We start from the raw sequence: 18,823 nt of genomic DNA, 5'->3' as shown, positions 1-18,823 counted from the left end.
TAGTAAATGACGCATGTTCGGTTAATAAAGTATTGGACGATTAATTGTTCGAAACCCCATGAGAAATGATCAGGGAATCACAACGTGGTTCAGTTCAAAATAAGTACCGTAAATAAAGTTATTCTTAACAAAATGGTACTCGTTATTTTATCAAGACGAATCTTTCGAGAAATATAACGATTTAAACAGGTACCGGTATGGAGAAATATTTACTTTTATATTTCGCTGAACATGCTTCTCGTGTTATAAAAGTCATTCACTCGTTAAGAAGTTATTTTCATGTTTTATCAATTAGCTCAATGGTGCGACCTCGTCAAAAATAACCAAAGTAGTGAAATTTACTCCTAACTTCCGTTAAAATAAATAGACCGAAAATCAATGAAATAAAACGTTAGGAAATATCTAATTTTACATTTGCTTTACATAGTTAATCTATTTTTAAGCCTGTTTTGTAACTGCTAATCATTCTTCAAGAAGTTATATTTATCCATTACTTAACGGCCTAATGCAGGCCTATAGGGGCGTGTGAAGCTTATATAAGAAATACTCAAAGCCCCATCGTCATTCAAAGGTTAAAAGGACAATAAAAGTTCATAAGGAAGTCAAGGTTTCCACTCAAGACTTAACAACTCTTAAAGTTAAAAAAGCCACATGTTATAACATGCTTATAGCGTTAAGGTGAGACATTATTTAAACACTTTAAAAATACGTTTTAAAAGTGATCCTTTGATTTACTTCCCAGTCCCAGTTACATTAACTGAAGATGATACAGTTCGTATCAAACGTCTTAATCAAGTCAATGTCGGTCTACACGACATTTTGGACTTTCGACATTCATTATCAAGCTACATTACATATCCGTGCATAGTGTACGCATGTTAAAAAGTGAAAAAATATACATTTGCCAGCAAAGGCATCGTCAGTAGATAATAAACTCAAAAATTACAATCCAAACATAAACAACAGAATGGTCTAACAATGTTTAGGTCATACACTTTATAAAAATGTTAATAAATATGTACTATTTGGCGATGGTCCAGAACCCTACCACACTTTTGTCCTGGCGTCTATATTGCTAACATAATTTGGGTCAGGGTGCGAGTTTTTGACAACTCGTTTTATTGCTGTAAAATAAGTGGTAGGATTCTAGACCAGAGCCATATATTTAGTCGACAAAGGAACTGTCAGCTTCGTTCAAATGAATGTTAGAATTGGCATTGATTTGACACTTTGCCCGGTGAGTCATAATCGAGGCGACGTAATGGAAAGCAACCGGATGCAAGCAAGTGCATCTTTCAAAATTCGAATTCGATTTAGATAAACTCCCGCCATAAATAGAAGTTGTACAGCAATCGATTTTCTGCCCATGATTAAAACGTAATAAAACGTGCACATGCTCATCACGATAGTTCCGGGTGGCTGATTATTCACGGGCACTTTTAAGGTAATGTCGCCTCTCTTGTGAGGTTAATGCATTGGCGGATATGACTTGGGGAAATAAAGCACTGCGCTATAAGAGAGGTGTCGAACATGTGTGAGGTTTATAATTGCGGCGATATACCGGGTGGAATGTACATTTATTTGCATGTCAGGTTATTTTTGTTTTAATTGTCAAATTCTACGCACTGGCCTCTAAGAAGATTTTCAGGACATATTTTAAACTTAACCGTTTGAGAAAATATTAATTTACAATTTTTTATGTCAAATATGCTGCATGTTTACACCCTTCCAATAGTTTCTCACAGAGAAAACTGAGACTTATAATCTAAAAATTATATAATAGGGAGCCGGACAATGTGTAAATTTATTTGTGATGTAGGCTTCTATTTTATATTGTTTAAAAAATCGACATTTTGCGTTGCAAGAATGTTGTCAGGACATATTTAACCGTTGAAAGAAACCGTTAAAACATTGATTTAAATGTGATTTTTTTAATGTTAAGTTTTATCCATTTTATGCGAAAAAATGTTGAAGGTGTAGCTTTTCACAGAACAAGACAAAACTGGGATTAGTAATTTAAGATATTTATATAGTGAAATATAATTTATATAGTGAATGTTTTGAGCGATATGTTTTTAATTGCGCCAAACCGGGTTTATGTACATTTTGAGATGTCAGTTTTTAATTTTAAATGTTTTAATAGTGATAAAAACCTACGCACCATGCTATGGGCATTTGCAATCGTTGAGAACAAAAACGAATTTACATGTGAAATTTTGTCATATTTTATGTATTTTTTATGTTATACCCGAACTAATAGTTACGCACAGCAATGTCAATATGGGATTTTTAATTTAAAGCTATACCTACAATAAATGATCGAGCGATATGTGAAACTTGAAGAAAATACTGAACGTATGAACATTTATTTGTGATGCCAGCCTCTATTATTTTATGTTTTAATGTTAAAAAATTGACGCACCAAGTTACGATATATTTGAATGACTGCGCGGCGCGAACGCTAAACTAAGGACAACGCGATTAGCTTTAACAGCGCGCATTTCTGTAATGAACACACACACACACACACACACAGGTAATTTGAATCAAAAGTCGCGGCAGCATAAACTCTCCCCGGCATCAAAGCAAAGCGTGAACAATTATCGATAATTGGCGAAAATGCCAAAAGTGGAAAGGCGACAGAAACGAGTGAAGTGAGAGGTGTGGTGGATTTCAACAGAGCAAGGCAAAGTAAACGATTTGCGTTACAGTGAAACACAGCAATGAAAAACTGGGATATATAATTTAATTTATATGTAAGACTTGTATTTGAGATGTGGTGAATTTTAACAGAACACAGTGAAGCAACAGTTATACAGGGTAATGCAAAAACTTAGATATATAATTTGAAAAGTATATTATAAAGGTTTCGAACAGTATGTAAGACTTAGAATTGTTGAAGGCATGTGCAGGGTTGTATGTGTATTTGCTTGTAATGTAGGTTTTTGTAGTAATACAAGACTTAGAACCTAAAATATTGTTAAATAAGGCTACACCAGCCACGTTAGGACAAACTTAACCTTTAAAACGTGCTTAAAGTTAATTGTGATGTCAATCTCTTATTCACACGGAATAGTAAAACAGGCCTTATAACCGAAAATATTATTTAAAAAGAATACAAGAGCGGAGTTAGGACACGTGCGCGAGATTTAATCGTCTGTACAAATGCTGGTTTGTGGTTTATAGTTTATCCAATGGTGGATTAATTTCTGGATGTACATATTTTTGTAATACCGTATACATATATATATTAAGTATATATTTCTAAATGATTTCCAATAATATCGAACCGTAATTGGATACCAAGTTAATTTGGCAATGCAATCAACTATTGCAACCGATATTTTAGACAAAAGTATCGTGTTTAGAACTGTCTCCAAGTGATGTTATTATTATGCTTAAATCAACGAAATATATAGAAAAAATCATTCAAGATAATGTTTTCCAGGTCAAATACATTTAGTGTTATTAGGTTAGTTACCTCTATAGATATTAACCTAATAATATTTAAAAAAATTTGTGTTTTAAGATAAAATCGCTGGTTGAATTCGCAAATCCAGGCTGAAATTCCTATGTTAATATAGTATCGGATCGGCACCGATACCAACCTAGTATCGGACGAGTACGATCCGATATTATCGGACATCCCTAGTCCATAACAAAAGAACGTTTATCAGGTGTACGCTTTGCACAAATATCAGCCACCTTTGCTTAACATTCGCTCTGAATCATATTCACTTTGCAAATGCAAACATACCAGCAGAAATAGGCTTCACTAGCCTCAGGGTATTTACCGTTTGACGTCACGCAATTGAGATGTCACAGATAGTCGATTGAGTCACTCATGTCGTAACAATGACGCGTCTATGACGAAGCCACAACAAGCAATCATTAAATGATGTTTAGAGTTCCCAATAAAGTTGCAGTTTTTAGAAGTAAAATGAATCACAGATGCACAGAAACAAGATATTAATCAAACATAGTTTGAAAACAACATAATTTTGCGTCATTGAAGTTGAATGCTCGAATAAACAGCGGTAAGCTTGTATTTTTACTGAATTTTCTTGGAATAGTGCAATAGTTAGACGTGGAATCACAACCATGGATCTCCGATACTTGAAAAAAAGCAAAAGTATCGCGGTCCTACTGATGCCAATGACGTCATTATTATGCCCAAGCTAGCAAAATAAATGAAATTAAAAGGTTGAAAGGCAATTTTTTCCAGGTTATGTGGCGAAATTTTGCTGTAGTGGTGAAAGTTGTTAACTTAATATTTTATATAAATTTAACTTTTACGGTGAGAGTCGCCGCGTTTAATCGCAAATCTTGTCTGAAATGCAAATTGATTTAGTTTAGGATCGGCACCGATACTACCCTAGTATCGAAGTCCCAGTACTAACGGTGGTATCACATTCCCAACCACAATTAAAAAAAATGAAAGTTTAAAACTTCTGAGGTAACGTTTAAGTATTTTAGTCGATGTCCAAGTTTTGATGGTTTATGTACAAAGTGCTATTTAAGCCAAGTCCTTAAAAAGATAGTTTCTCCACAAATGTGTCATTGGTGAAAGAACAATCGGGCAATTGTCAAATTGTAAAATTTCAAGTAGATTGAGTATCACCTGGGTTTGGTTACAATACAAATAATGCGCGCGATAAAATTGGAAATTACGTGTATTTAGTTTGCTTTATACGCTTGCTTCTAGGAAATCCAGCATCTAAAATTACGCTACATCCTGATTTTCCGCTAGACCAGATATCATCAAACGTTTTTTCATTAAGTACCGGATATACAATTTTGAGTCGAATTTTATTAACTTTGAATTTATCGTTAAACGAAGGAAATCTAAATAACTATGTAATGAAAACTGTAGCGAGCCTCAATAAATTTCAGTTCAGTTAAAATAAATCAATATTTGGTTTGTCATTAATAAAAGCACAATCGGACAATTGTAACATTTCAAGTGGATAAAGTCACACCTGGGTTTGGTTACAGCAAAGTGGTTGAGCTGATGCGTGCTATAAAACTGGAAATTACGTGCGTTTTACAGTTGGTTTTTACGCTACTAGGAAATCTAGCATAAGAAATTACGTTACATCCTGATAATAAGCTAAAGTTGTATTCTAAATATTGAAGTATGCCTGTTGTTACGTCACTAATTGTAATATTACGTTACACAGACTTGGGGAAGCAATATGACAATTGCACAGGTTTAAATTACAACAATTACATATTATTTTTCTTTTCTAACAATTACATCCTTCATATAAAAAAACACAACATTAAATCGCTAATTCCACGCAAAGCATATTCACTTGTATTTTTTTTAACACAATTCCTAAAAAACGTAATTTACGAATTATTTGTTAAAATGAAATTAAACTAAATGTGACCACTTTTTATTTGTTTTGGCTTTTATTTATTAAACATGCAAATATTTATTTGATTTCTCTAGAATAAAATCACCCTTTTAAAACATTATTCACATAATATTTGGTAAAATGAAATAAAACTTAGTCACCGCAATTTTGTCACAATGGTTAAATCATTTTGCCGCAGCTAAAAATGGAGAATCGCGTTAATTCGGTTCAAGGTCACATGGTGAGTCAGTCAAGGTCAAATAAAGCGTTCAAGGTCAAATGTTTGATCTGATAACAGCTACACACGCCTTGGATGAGTCAGACATCGGAAGCTAGCAAAGTGGTTTCTCGCTTATAAATGTCACTTGTGCTGGAAGTTTGAGGAAATTGGAAATGTTGGTTGCTGCACACACAAGCTGCTCATAAGTGTGGCGCGGAATTTGGCAGTAAAATACGTTTTTTGATCAAAATTTAGGTTTTTTTTAGCTAGTTTGAGTACAACTTTGTAGAAAAAGTGAATACTTTTGTAGAATTCTGTTTTGCAGACAAAAAGCTACACTGACATGTGTGGCATGAAATTTAACGCTATGTTGGCAATAAGTTATGTTTTTTGATCACAATTAAAGTTGATTACTTTCTACTGTATGTTTCATTACATTAGTCTTGTACTATGTTGGGCATGAAATTTAACGAGTTGTTTTTTGGTACTTTGTTCAAAATTTAGGTTTTTCCACTAGTTTTGAGCCCAGCCTTGTAGAAAGTGATTACTTTGATGTTTGTAGCCGTCTGTTTTGCAAAATATTGATATGTCTGCCAAGAAATTTAAGCGCTTCTGCAATAAACGTCGCTATTCGGACTTCATATTTTAGTGAAATAAAAAAGCTCGTATTTTGCTCAGCAGTGGAATTGGTTAAATTTGTCAGTCTTGGGGTTTTGCGTCGTTGGAAGTGAATGGATTTGTTCTTAGTTTTGCCTGAAAATTCTGCCCTAATTTGTTCAGTTGAGCGAAACTTTGTGTAGTTCTTTTTTACGTTATTTTTCTCTAACCTTTACTTTGTATTTTATAAAACAGATAACTTTTTGTAAAAATGGGAAAATTATCGCTGATATTATGCGGGATTCTGCTATTTATTGTAGTCGGTAAGTAAAGCTTTAAATACTATTTGAGTAAAAATACAAGTTTTTATCATTTCTTATATTTGTAATTATTACTTGAAAACATTTTGTAGATGAACTGATAAAGTGTGCATTGCGCCAAATGCAAAGCCGCCAAATTTTGTTTTAGTCTTATTTGCCTAATTTTTATTTATCTTTCGCGCAGAATTCGCACAAGCCAAGCAATGTCCAGCCTTGCGTCAAACCAAGATAAAAAAATATGCGTAAGTATTTCAAAAGTTTGACCCTCTGAGCAAAAATAGTATCAAATGCTGCAAACACTTGAAGAAAGTGCTTTGTAAAGTGCTGTAATGATGGCATCTAAAATTTTTAAACGGTTATTCAAAATACAGCTTATAGTTATGTAACTACATCAGAGAATTAGCAGTTAGCACTTTGATAAAAGAATTGCTATCTCTTAAATAGCTAACAAATTGTTTTTTTGTTTCCAGTTGCAGCAACAAACGAAACGAGAATTCGCGATGTTTCTTCCGTTGTAGCTTAGGATATGCCCTCACCAAGAAATCGTCACAAATGAGGATTTGCAGGTTCGTTGAAGCACATTTTTTTAGTTTCTTTGGGAAAAATTTTTGCATCAGTTTTCGCGAGAATATAATTCAACTTGATAATACGAGTTTAATTTTTGTTCATTGGACAACTTACCGCTAAAAGTTGGCCATAAAATATAAAAAAAAGGTTTATATAGGTGCTAAAGATTACGGAGTCGAAAAGAATGACCACAAATTGAAAGCAGCGTTTTTACAATTACAATTACTTGTATTTAATAAATATTTGTCAGTAAGTGATCAAGTTGAACTTATTTCATTTAGCGAGGTTAAAAGTTGGCATCCAAGAAATCATAATTTTCAAATTATACAGACATAGATCATCGTGAAAACATAAAATAGCGAAACTTTAACCTAACTTAAATATCAGTTTTCATTACAAGCATCAAACTCACAAATGATTTGTTCCAGATGTCGAAACAACCGTTGTACTTGGACAGGTACTACAGCTTTCTGCATGAGAAAAACACAAAAAAGGTAAGAAAAATAATTTATTACTTTTTTTTGAACCATCTATTTTATAGCCTAATAATGGTATTACGACAGACTGACTTTGGCATTTATCAACAATTAAGTTGTAAAAAGCCTATTTTTTATTATCTTTCCGTTCTTTTATCCTTACCCGTTCATTTAATAAATAATACTTAAAAAAAAACAAATATTTTTTAATTTTGCCTTTATTTTAACCATATTCTTTTAATTTATAAAAAAATAATTATAAAAATTAATATTCAAAATATTTTCTCCTTTATTTTTTTTAGGCCTGTAACTACCAGAAGGCCGGTTACCACAAAACCAGGTAAGTCCAAAAAAGGGTTATACTATTAATATTATTATATTTTGAAAGTTTGACGCAGTTTAACTTTTATTTAAATCGCTTTTGCGTTATGAATTTTACCACCGTAAAAACAAAGCACACAAACAACGTAACGAATCAAAATTTGTTTTAATTTATTTTCGCGGCCATAATTCACTATTTCACCAAAAACTCTCACCTAAGATCAATCACCGCAGCCAGGTAACAAAGCTGGCTTTATGACGTAACACATACCCCGAGGCTGTTCGACATCCTCCAAAGCGGTTAACCACTACTTTTGATACGCCCTGTTATCCGCAACTTCTGCGGAAATTGTCTGATTACGTCATTTATCTCGCATTAGTTTCAAAATCGTGAACGAGCTTGCAAAACGCTTTCTGCGGACTTGAACAACGTTTATATGTTGCCTTGAATTCTAACATTATTTTGTTAATATATTCTTTAATAAATGCTTATCAGTAAGCTTTTTTGCTAAAAATTAACCGCATTGTAAACAACTTGATTTTCATTTCTAATGTTAGATGCATATATACTGTTGCGGTCAGGCATTGATTCAATTAAAAATATGTTATTCCAACAATATTTTTTATATAACCCGACGGTACAAAAACCTGTTCAGCAAATATTGTCATCAGGGCAATAATATTGCAACTTGGCAGATATACATTATATATCAGTCAAACAATAAAAAGTACACAATAAACACAAGACAAGGTACCGTGTTTCATTTCGTTTTTCTTTATTGTTTGGCTCATATATATGTTTTTCACACAGTTAGTTGATTGCCCTGATGAAAGTTTAGTTTTTCAAACACCGGTACACTTATTAACGGTGGTTTGCTGGCAAACTTAACACTAAATGTTTTTACTTCAGCTGTGAGGAAATGTTCAGCACTTCCAAGGCCTTCAAACATTAGATACAGGTGAGACATAATTTACTTACAAAGTGCATATCTTACAACACAATAATGCTATTTTATTGGTATTTTGGATGAGAAGCAATAGTCAAATGATATATTGTTCTTACCTTACATTGACCTTAACTGTATGCCAATTGATTTTTGTTTGGTACAAAAATGTTATTTTTAACGTACAATTTAATCATTAAACGACCATATATAATTATTGATTGAATATTATTATTGATTCATTGCATCTTTGATTTTTATGATATTTTGGATTTATAAGAAAAGTAAAACATTGGAATGAAACATATAACTCCGCGACAATTTGGGTTCAAGGTCATCTGGTGATTTAGTCAAGTTTAAATAAAGTGATAACAATCACACCGCTTGAATGAGTCAAGCATACAACTTTAGTTTTAAGTTAAGGCGGGCAAATTTTTGCATGTACCGATTATATTCGAACACTGCTCCAAACATACAGTACCGCGGGTAAAAACGTTATAATTTAAAAAACATTTACACCAATTCAATACATTAACCCTATTTTAATCAAGATTTTAATTTATTTAATTTGTTGTATACTTCCAGATGCACCCGGTCCATCTTTGCAGGTTCCAGTTGTACTTTCTCCTGTGTTCGAGGCAGTTTGGTCAATCCTTCAGCACGAACAAGAGTTTGCAGGTAAGAAGCCAATCTAGGAGAGTAATAAGTACTCATGTATATGTTAAAGGGGTAATTACATGTTCTAAATTTATCAGAAACGGTTGCTTTTGAAAATAAAAAGGAGTTACAGCATTTTACGTTAAAAAATCGGTAATATCCACATTTGGTTAAAAAAAAAATTGCATTAATTAATTTTGATTTTTTTTTTTATAATTTTTTTTTCAACACAACTTTAATCAAATGTAACAAAGTGATATAATTGTACTTTTTACCATTCTTTGACGCTTTTTTTCCACTTTTTTAGATGCCGTGGCTCGAGATGTTATTGGTCCGGTTCAGTGGCGATTTGCACAGTTCGGTAAGTTTGATCCCACAACTACAATCACACACAGGCACATACACGCACGTGCAGAAACACACACACTCACATACGTTTAATCTACAGCAGGGTTGTAAACAAATCATTTTCATATGAGTTAAGTCCAAGTCAAGGCATTATTAAAGCAAGTCAGTTCCTGTAAAATAAAACGTTAAACTATTAAAATTGGTAAACTCACCAGATTGTAATTAAATTGAACTAAAAACTAACAAATAATCACCATGTAGCATGTAGTAGTCCAATCGTTTCATTAACTAGCTCAAATTTATAATATAATGTTAATTAAAAACGCTTATTTTTAACTAAATTCATTTGGAGTCCAAATCCAGTAACTTAAATACAAGTCATTTACTTCATTACAACATTAATATACAGGTAGACACACCAATACACTATTTATCAACTATTTACTTTGTTATTTAGACGAACCCAACCAACACGTGCACCTACCACAAGACGACCGGTTACCACCAGACCTGGTGAGTTTATTAATTTACTAACTTGAAACAACATTATATGGCGGACACTGTTTAACTTATTTGTTTCATTTATTGTGAAATATTCAGTATCACTGGTAAAAATTTAGTTGCGGATCAACTTATTAAATTTAAAATACTCCCGAGTTTACTTGATATATGTTATATGGTGCACACTGTTTTTTTTCATTAATTAAGTTTTTCCGCTGGTAAGCGCAAATAAAGCAACTCGGGCAACGACTTCTTCACTTTTGTACGTAAAAAGTTACGCAAAAAAAAAAAAAAATACCGCATACCAAAACGCACATTGTGGGTTAGGGTTAGCGTTTGAGTAAGGGTGGGTCAAGTGTTATTATACTATTTCTCGTATACTTTGATAATTATGCAGTACAATATGGTGAACATTTACACTTGTACGAACGTTCAGTGTCATTCACCCTGAATTACACTTACCAGAGGAGCTGTTTTTGATTTATATTACCATGCCTGGTAGCAACATTTTATATGGTGAACATTTAGTTGCGTGTTTTAAAATTGTCATCATATTTAAATCAACAAAAACAGCCCCGTTAGTTTGTAAAATACAAAAAAAATATTACAAATTATTTGAATATACTTTTAGACCGAAGCGTATTTGTTTTAAAACATTCACTTTTTATTTCAGTTGTTCAAAGATGTTCAAGCATTCCAAGATCATCATCAGTCAGATTTACGTGAGTGATAACTTTGCACTTAAAATTATTATTTTATTGAGTACATTCGAAGACATCTTGATTTGCAACTTCAAAAAATAACACAAAGACGTAAATGTCACCTTACGTATTTTCTAAATACAAAAAAAAACGGATATCAACGCCTTTTGTTAAGTCAAACTTTTACCAAAAGAAACTATTTAGTTCTTGATAAAAAAACAAAAGCTTGGTTAGAATAAAACGTTTATTGAACGCTTGTAATTACTTTTTATTAATTTTCAACATGGTTACTCATGATTTTTGTTGTAGTATTTTCATCAAACAATTTTTGTCAAATTTTCCAGATGCAAAAAGAGCTAAATTTTATTTTATTGGTTACAAAACGTTTTTTCTTCTTGCAGATGTTCCCGTGGTAGCTTGGGAGGTTCTGCTTGTACTTTTACTTGTGTTCGAGGGAGTTTGGTGAATCCAGCTACAAGAAGAAGAGTCTGCAGGTAACATACTACATATAAGCTTGCCAATGCTATCAAACCACTCATTCGTTACACCGAGCTGTAAAGTGTTGATAATTGTGAGCTATTAATAGCATTTTACTACATTTAACACATTTATTTAACAGTAACGAGACTATTTAAAAAAAAAAGTTTGTAACATACGTCGCACCCGGCAAAACATCCACTTTAATCTGATTTTTCAAATGGGGGCAACTTTCACTTGTTTTTCGCGATCGTATTTAACCAAAGCATCTCAATTTTTTCTCAGATGCCGTGGTTCGTCTTGCTTGTGGTCCGGTTCGGTTCCAGTTTGTAGAGTGAGGTAAGATTGTGTTACAACTAGGATGATGATATGCATAGACCGGTAACAAGGCTAAAAGACCCAAATAGCAACTTCACAAACCGGAAATAAAGAAAGGATCGCAAAGAAACAACTTTTAAAGTATTTTTATCCAACCAACGGTAATTGTTTGCAAACCTGTAGCAAACTGAAGTATTTTGACAGGTCAAAAGAGGTTTATTATTACAAAATATGTTTTCTGTCAAAAACACAATACATATTAAAATTGCCGTAAAAACTCGATTAACAAGACAATTTTACCAACAGACCTCCAACAACTACAACCAGAAAACCTACAACAACAACTACAACTACAACGAAAGCTACAACAACACGAGCAACAACTACAACAACAACCTATTCTATGCCAGGTAACAACTGAGAAGAATGTGTGCAGTGTTGTGAACATCACATTTTAAAATGAATTAAGTCTGAATAATAAATGGTTAAACTATTACCTTAAATGAAACTTTTTTATGACTAGCATTGTTTGAAATGACAACCAAAAACAACTAAAAGCATTATTGACTCATGAACTGGCCTTTAACATATTTGTTAAAAAAATTCTTGCGAAATAGTTGAAGACAATTTCTACATTTTTATCAGCCTAACGAACAATAGCATTTCAATCGTTATATTTTATAAACCAAATGCTAAAATAACGGGAAATTAGTTTTTGAATCAAATAAATCGTTTGTGAACTTGAATTGAAGATGTTAAACATAACTTAGATCTCAGGCAATGCGCTCAATCTTAAACACAACAACATACCAAGTCATGCATACCCTAAGCAGAAGCCGTTAGTTGGAAACAAAATTCGGTAAAAGCTTTCATTCAAATGTTTTAAACAGTGTATTTTCCAACAGATCAATCTGCCATCAACGATTGCCCAGTTCCAGATTTCGGCCGACATTCTTACCAGGTTGGTAACGTCAAAATAAAACATAATTTAAGTGATAAATAAGGGGGAATATGGCAACCTTACCTATAAAACTCGTACCAAGTCAAAATTACTCATCGGCACTAGAGGGAGCAAAATATTTATTTTACACTTTTTCGGAACATTTTTTTGTATGTTTTTTGATGCTTGAAAACGCTACTTTTTAATACTATTTTCTCGCACTTTAAACAGTGCGTAGTCACCTTTGCTCAGAATACTTTTTTGCATGTAAGGCCAAACTGAGGAAGTTGATAATTTCACTGTCACCAGTTTTCTACTGTTTTTTTTTTCATATATTTAAATCCGATTAAATTCGATAAATCTAGCGTACGAAGTAACCACGCCCATATTTCATCCAATAGGTGATCGACACGTGGCCCACGGGTGCAGTCATCCGTATCGTGATCAACAAAGAGCACCTCCTAGCGGATAATGGGTGGACGGTTCAACTGACTTTCACAAAGTAAGAAAATAATTAGTAAATGAGGGTAAAAATATACCAAAAGTTGACTTGTGTGTTTAGTATAATCCTTACAAACAACTTACTTTGATCTGTTTGTGAAAATTATATCGAAATGTTTTGATATTGTCAAAAACGAAGAAATAAGATAAAAAAGGTCAAAGGTACAACACAAAAGTATTGAGTTACGTATAAAATAACAATGGAACTTATGCGGCGAAATTAAAAACAAATCAACATAAAACTCTGTTTTCGATCAATTATAGTTAACAGTATTTCGGTCGAAAAGACTTCTTTTTCTTTCTTTTTTCTTTCTTTTTTTTTTTTTTTTTTTTCAATTTTCCTACCAATGTTTTTCTCTTATAACAGGGAGTTACCCGATGATGTGACCGTAGTTTCGTGGACATCTGAGTTGGTTTCGTTAGGGGGAAGGTACCTTTCGGTAAAGAACCAACCGCACAACAAAGATCTCACGGGAATTGATGTTTTTTCATTCACAATTGTCATGATTGGAGGGACATTAGAGTCCACGGCAGGATATACTGGTAAGACAAAGAGGCTCAGGTAACTGTAAGTTGGAACGCATTCGTTGTCATTTAGTATGACGAAGGCGATTTAAATATGTTGCCAAAACGTTAGTTAACAATTACAATTAACAGAGGAGCTGTTTTTAATTATTAGTAGGCCTATTATTCCAATGTTTTAATAAAGTTATAGGTATTTCTTAAAAAGCTGGATTCTTTTATAAAGTATAACACACGTTACACCGTTAAGTTGAAATAGCGATCCATTTATTGGCAAAATATGGCAATGTAGAATTTTACAAAATGAATAACATCATTAGGTTTCGGTTCAGTAATCTACTGTGCCAACAGAAAACGTCAATTCATAAGTTGAAATGTGCGATCTTTATTAAATTCAATCCTTGAAAACCAGGCTGGACTATTTATCTCCAGTAAAAATGCAGTTGCTACTAGGAATACTGAAAATAAGTCTTATTTCTTGATGAAGGCATACTGTTTTTGTAGCCGAAACGTTGGAGAAAATAAATAAAAAATTGTCGTAAAATCTTCTTGATTTACCTCCAGCTAACCAGCAGACACTTTTGTTCCAGCTTTAGTTGCTTTCTACCCGGAAGAAGTCACAAACGCCGAATGCTTCGCTTCAGCAAATAATGGAAACCCGGGGATGTATCTTCAGCAACCGGTGAGTGGATGGTTGGGCGATATACGAAAACTACAAAAAATGAAATATTTTCATAAATTATCTCAACACGTGAATACGGTTCTGTTTAACCCGTACAATCCATACTACTGCATTAAGCAATATTTTGTCTGGTTGAATATGACCAACGGGTATGTAACGATATCATTTTTCGTGTGTAGCTCAGAAATATTTAATTTACTTTGTAAGGTGGTAATTTAATAATTTGGAATACTTTATCCTAAAATTGTACCAAATCACATGTCTACACTTTTTGGAAATATTTAAAGTGTGTTTTTCTAGGGCGGTGAACACGGAAGCAATGGATATAGCAACATGGACAAGAAAATTGAAAAGAGGGTAAGTTAAGGTTAAACTTGTTATTTATACAAATCTTACCAGTTTACAATCACCAAGGCACGCAGAAAATAAAAACCAGTACTTAAATTGACAAAAGCCTCATATTTTATAGCATTTGGTAAATCTTAATTTGTGACAGTAGTGTTAAGAATGTTAAGTAAAGTTTATAAAGCAGTCTCAATGATTTCCATTTAGATACAGGGCGGTGTTATAAAATAAACAGCAAAACCTAATTAAATGTCAAAGGCTGTATTTTATCGGTTTAAGATTTTGTCTTATGTTAGTTTGAAGATACGCAATACGAGGGACGAAACGACAAATAAAATAGTATTTTTTGTCAACCATCTACATCAATTTCAAAACGTACATTGAATCAGAATGCTACCTACCTTTGCATCAGTGGTTCTTAAACTTTTTGAGATACGCCCCCCTTTTACAATTTTAACAAAACTTGCGCCCCATCTTTTTTCAAAATCAAAAAGCATAAAGCAGAACAGCAATTTATTTCCAGTTAAGTTGCATTAATGCGAAGGATTTAAATATTTTTCGGATACCAATTGTTTAATTCGAGGGTTAGTAGCAGGGAAATATCACTTCGCCTTGTTTAGTCATAATTCATGCAGAGTTTGTCAATTTCTCGCGCCCCTCTTGTGAACCTCACACGCCCCCCAGTTTAATAACCACTGTAATATTCTTATTATGTCTTACTTTGTCAAATATTTTGGTTCGCACCTACATATATCTTATTCGAATGCCTACTGTGAATATGCAGTAAAACAAGCGTTTTGTTTTCAGCCTTCTGGCATTTTACGCCCCAAGCCTTCAAAGAAACCCATCCAAACAACAACAATTAAGCCGAGGGTACAAAGACCAACCGCTCCTACAATAAGAAGGACAACAACACACCGGCCACAACAACAGCAACAGCAACAACAGAACAACAACAATGGTCGTGACAATAGCAATCGTGACAATAACAATCGCAACAACAACCAAAACACTAACAATCAAAACAACAACAATCATGACAACAACAACAACAACCACAACAATCAGAACAACAACAATCATGGCAATAACAACAACCACAACAATCAAAACAACAACAATCATGGCAATAACAACAACAATCATGACAACAACAATCATGGCAATAACAACAACAATCATGGCAATAACAATGTTCAAATCGACAACGGAGCGGTGCAAAGAATGAAGGGAAGTTGTAATGGTGAGTTGGGAGACAAAAAACATTTTTCTGTGTAAAATGTTAAGTTAGCTTACTCACCAATTAAAAAAAATAGTGTCTTCTAATTTGATGGTAAAGGTTGTCAAATAAACAGTACAGTTGATCTTTAGAACAGTACCACCTGGTTTAAAGCTTAGGTTAAAAAAAATTGGTTATAAAAAAAGTTTAAGTATATTATTTTTAGAATATTGTGTTAATTTACATCTTAAAAAAACTAACAGAGTCATATTGTATATTTTTTCCACTCTACAACTTTTAATGAACTCTAACATTAGGTTTCCGTCATATTAGTTATTTAAAAATGTTTTAGAACAAGCCCTGGTACAGAAGGTCTCAAAATTTAAGTATCAACATTTGCATATTTTGATTCAAACCTTTCTTTCTGTGACGTAACAACACTTTATGGTTGCAGTATTGCGCAACGGGATGGAAGTGAAAAACCCGGGGTACGAGTCAGTATCGGGTTCGGGAAAGTACCGCTTCAACGCTGACCTGGTGATTAGTGGGGAGAAGAATATGATGAAAGATTGGACGCTTAAGGTGGTCTTCTCAAAACCAATGGATTCAATACAGGTGAGGTGGAATAATTATGAGTTGTATTATGTTTTCTCGTGTGTATTAATGTATTATACAAATGAAATATCGAATAATATATTGCTGAAGTTACATAAATTTGCCAAACAAATGCAGGGTTCATATAAGATTGTACAGTGCAGCAAAGAATTGACAGACACATATCTCGTTAAATACTGACACTTTTAAAGGTTTAAGACTTTATATTGAACAATTATTAATATTTTTTCCCCCTTGATTAATGAAGTTTAATCCGAAAGAAAAGCCCAACGTTGCAAATCAAATTAACAGACAATAATAAATCAATGTAGTTTGTCGTTCTAAGCTTAAATTTCAAAACCTTTCTCTCATCTAAATTAACATCAACTGGTATTGCTTTAGGTCTTTAGCTCTCATTAAAAAAAATTAAATTCATACTGTTTTATCATTTGATTAACGAAGTCGAAACAAAACAGACAATGTAAACGTACACCAACACAGTTTGTGATTTAAATTTATGTTTTGAATGTCCTTAACAACTTCACGTGAAGACTAATTTGATATATGACGTAATAACTCTTTGTATCACGTGACCTGCAGGTTTGGGAGGCAAACCTTGGTGGGAAATCATCGGATGGTCACGTGTTCATGTTCAAACCGAAGACTTGGAACGCAGAGTTGCGAGACGACTTCAGTTTCCTGATTATTCCGCAGATGGAGGGCCAGGAAATGCCCAAGAGTGAGTCGAGAAACCGACAGAGTAGTAGAAGCTTACAAGCATGGACTTGGTGTATAATTTTTCGTGTGCGACCCTGGTCTAAAAATAAAGTGAAGCCGATACCCGATGCCAATCTGATGTTAAATTGATGACACGCAGAGTCAGCGACTCGCTCCTCTCTGAGCCTGTGTAACTCAGTTGGTAGAGCGACGATCCCGGCTTGACCGGAGGTCGTGAGTTTGAACCTCACTGCAGGCTAGTTTTACTAACAGAATGCAGCAGGCAACGGTAATATGGTTGTTCCGCGACTCGCTCCTCTCTGAGCCTGTGTAGCTCAGTTGGTAGAGCGACGGTCCCTGTAATCCCGAGGTCGTGAGTTCGAACCTCACTGCAGGCTATTTGTTTTTCTAGCCTGCCCTGCTTGTATAATCGATTGACAGATTCGGTGAATCTGCAAAGGCTTTCCGGTGAGCACGGTTGAGAGTATAATCAAGGTCCTGGTGTGTAGGGATGTTCGATAATATCGGATCGGAACCGATACCCAAGTCGGATACTAGGGTATCGGTGCTAAACTGCTACAGCATGTTTACCTAGTGTTTTACGATCATAAATTTTTATCAAGTGATTTCATGGTTGTACAGAGCAACTTAAAAAAACTAATTCAAGCGCAACCAACCTGTAGAAAAACAATATTACTGAGTTTATTTCGATGATATGTTGCTTTGGGACGGTAAATAAAAATTTCATTGTTTAGATTTACCACGTATGCCTGCATAATATTTAACCACTTGAGCTGCTTTTTACTGGTAATGTTATTGCTTACCCATTGCAAGTTCTAAACCTTTTAACTAACGTCTACTTTCTTTACCAATCCTGTTTTATTCACAGCTGTGATATTCCTTTGTCCTGGGGGAGTGACACCAAATATGGATTGGCGAGGATTGTTTGGAAGTCCACGACAACAACAGCAAGGTAATGTTTCAACATGAAGGACTTTAATATAGAAAAAACGAGCACGCCAGGATTCGAAACTGCAATCTTCTGAATCGTAGTATGCTTTAAAATACATTATGGAGCTTTTAATTTTTTTCTTGTAAAAACAACTGATGAACTGATAAAACAAGCCTACTGTATAAAAAACATAAAATAATTTTCTTCATGATTTTTACACTTTAGTTCCTGCGGGAGATTCAATTGGTATTAAATAAACCAAACTTCATTTTGAGCCCTATTTATCTTATTTTAATTTTGAACAAAAATTTGAAGCAGCTGTTCGTTTACAATAATACGAAAACAACCATATTATCTCACAAATTGATTTTTTAGGTAGTGGCAGCATTCCTCAAGATCAACAAGAACAAGAAAAATTGCGACAAAAAGAATTAGAACGGCGACAAAAAGCAATCGCTCGCGAACAAAGAAAACAACAAGAAAAAAGACAAAGACAAATACAATTGGAACAAGAAGAAAAAGAAAGGAGGGGAGAAGTCAGTTC

General features: G+C 33.6%; 1 protein-coding gene across 1 annotated transcript in view; it reads left to right on the top strand.

The window, feature by feature from the left end:
- Positions 1-6,448: 6,448 nt before the first annotated feature.
- The window catches only part of LOC146141276 (uncharacterized), a 17,962-nt gene continuing 5,587 nt past the window's right edge, over positions 6,449-18,823 (top strand). The window contains exons 1-22 of the mRNA XM_083392865.1: positions 6,449-6,500; positions 6,682-6,739; positions 6,968-7,063; positions 7,493-7,558; positions 7,843-7,880; positions 8,772-8,820; positions 9,391-9,483; positions 9,770-9,823; positions 10,268-10,323; positions 10,985-11,033; positions 11,414-11,506; positions 11,775-11,828; positions 12,114-12,217; positions 12,713-12,768; positions 13,149-13,249; positions 13,616-13,791; positions 14,361-14,452; positions 15,629-16,040; positions 16,471-16,631; positions 17,211-17,349; positions 18,217-18,300; positions 18,655-18,817. Coding sequence (XP_083248991.1) covers positions 6,449-6,500; positions 6,682-6,739; positions 6,968-7,063; positions 7,493-7,558; positions 7,843-7,880; positions 8,772-8,820; positions 9,391-9,483; positions 9,770-9,823; positions 10,268-10,323; positions 10,985-11,033; positions 11,414-11,506; positions 11,775-11,828; positions 12,114-12,217; positions 12,713-12,768; positions 13,149-13,249; positions 13,616-13,791; positions 14,361-14,452; positions 15,629-16,040; positions 16,471-16,631; positions 17,211-17,349; positions 18,217-18,300; positions 18,655-18,817 — 2,246 coding nt within the window. The remainder of the gene's footprint in view (positions 6,501-6,681; positions 6,740-6,967; positions 7,064-7,492; positions 7,559-7,842; positions 7,881-8,771; positions 8,821-9,390; positions 9,484-9,769; positions 9,824-10,267; positions 10,324-10,984; positions 11,034-11,413; positions 11,507-11,774; positions 11,829-12,113; positions 12,218-12,712; positions 12,769-13,148; positions 13,250-13,615; positions 13,792-14,360; positions 14,453-15,628; positions 16,041-16,470; positions 16,632-17,210; positions 17,350-18,216; positions 18,301-18,654; positions 18,818-18,823) is intronic.

The sequence above is a fragment of the Ascidiella aspersa genome, chromosome 6, assembly GCF_963924565.1.
Source record: "Ascidiella aspersa chromosome 6, kaAscAspe10.2, whole genome shotgun sequence".
Taxonomy (NCBI): domain Eukaryota; kingdom Metazoa; phylum Chordata; class Ascidiacea; order Phlebobranchia; family Ascidiidae; genus Ascidiella; species Ascidiella aspersa.
The sequence above is the reverse complement of the archived record's forward strand: the minus strand, read 5'-3'. Positions and strand labels throughout refer to the sequence as shown.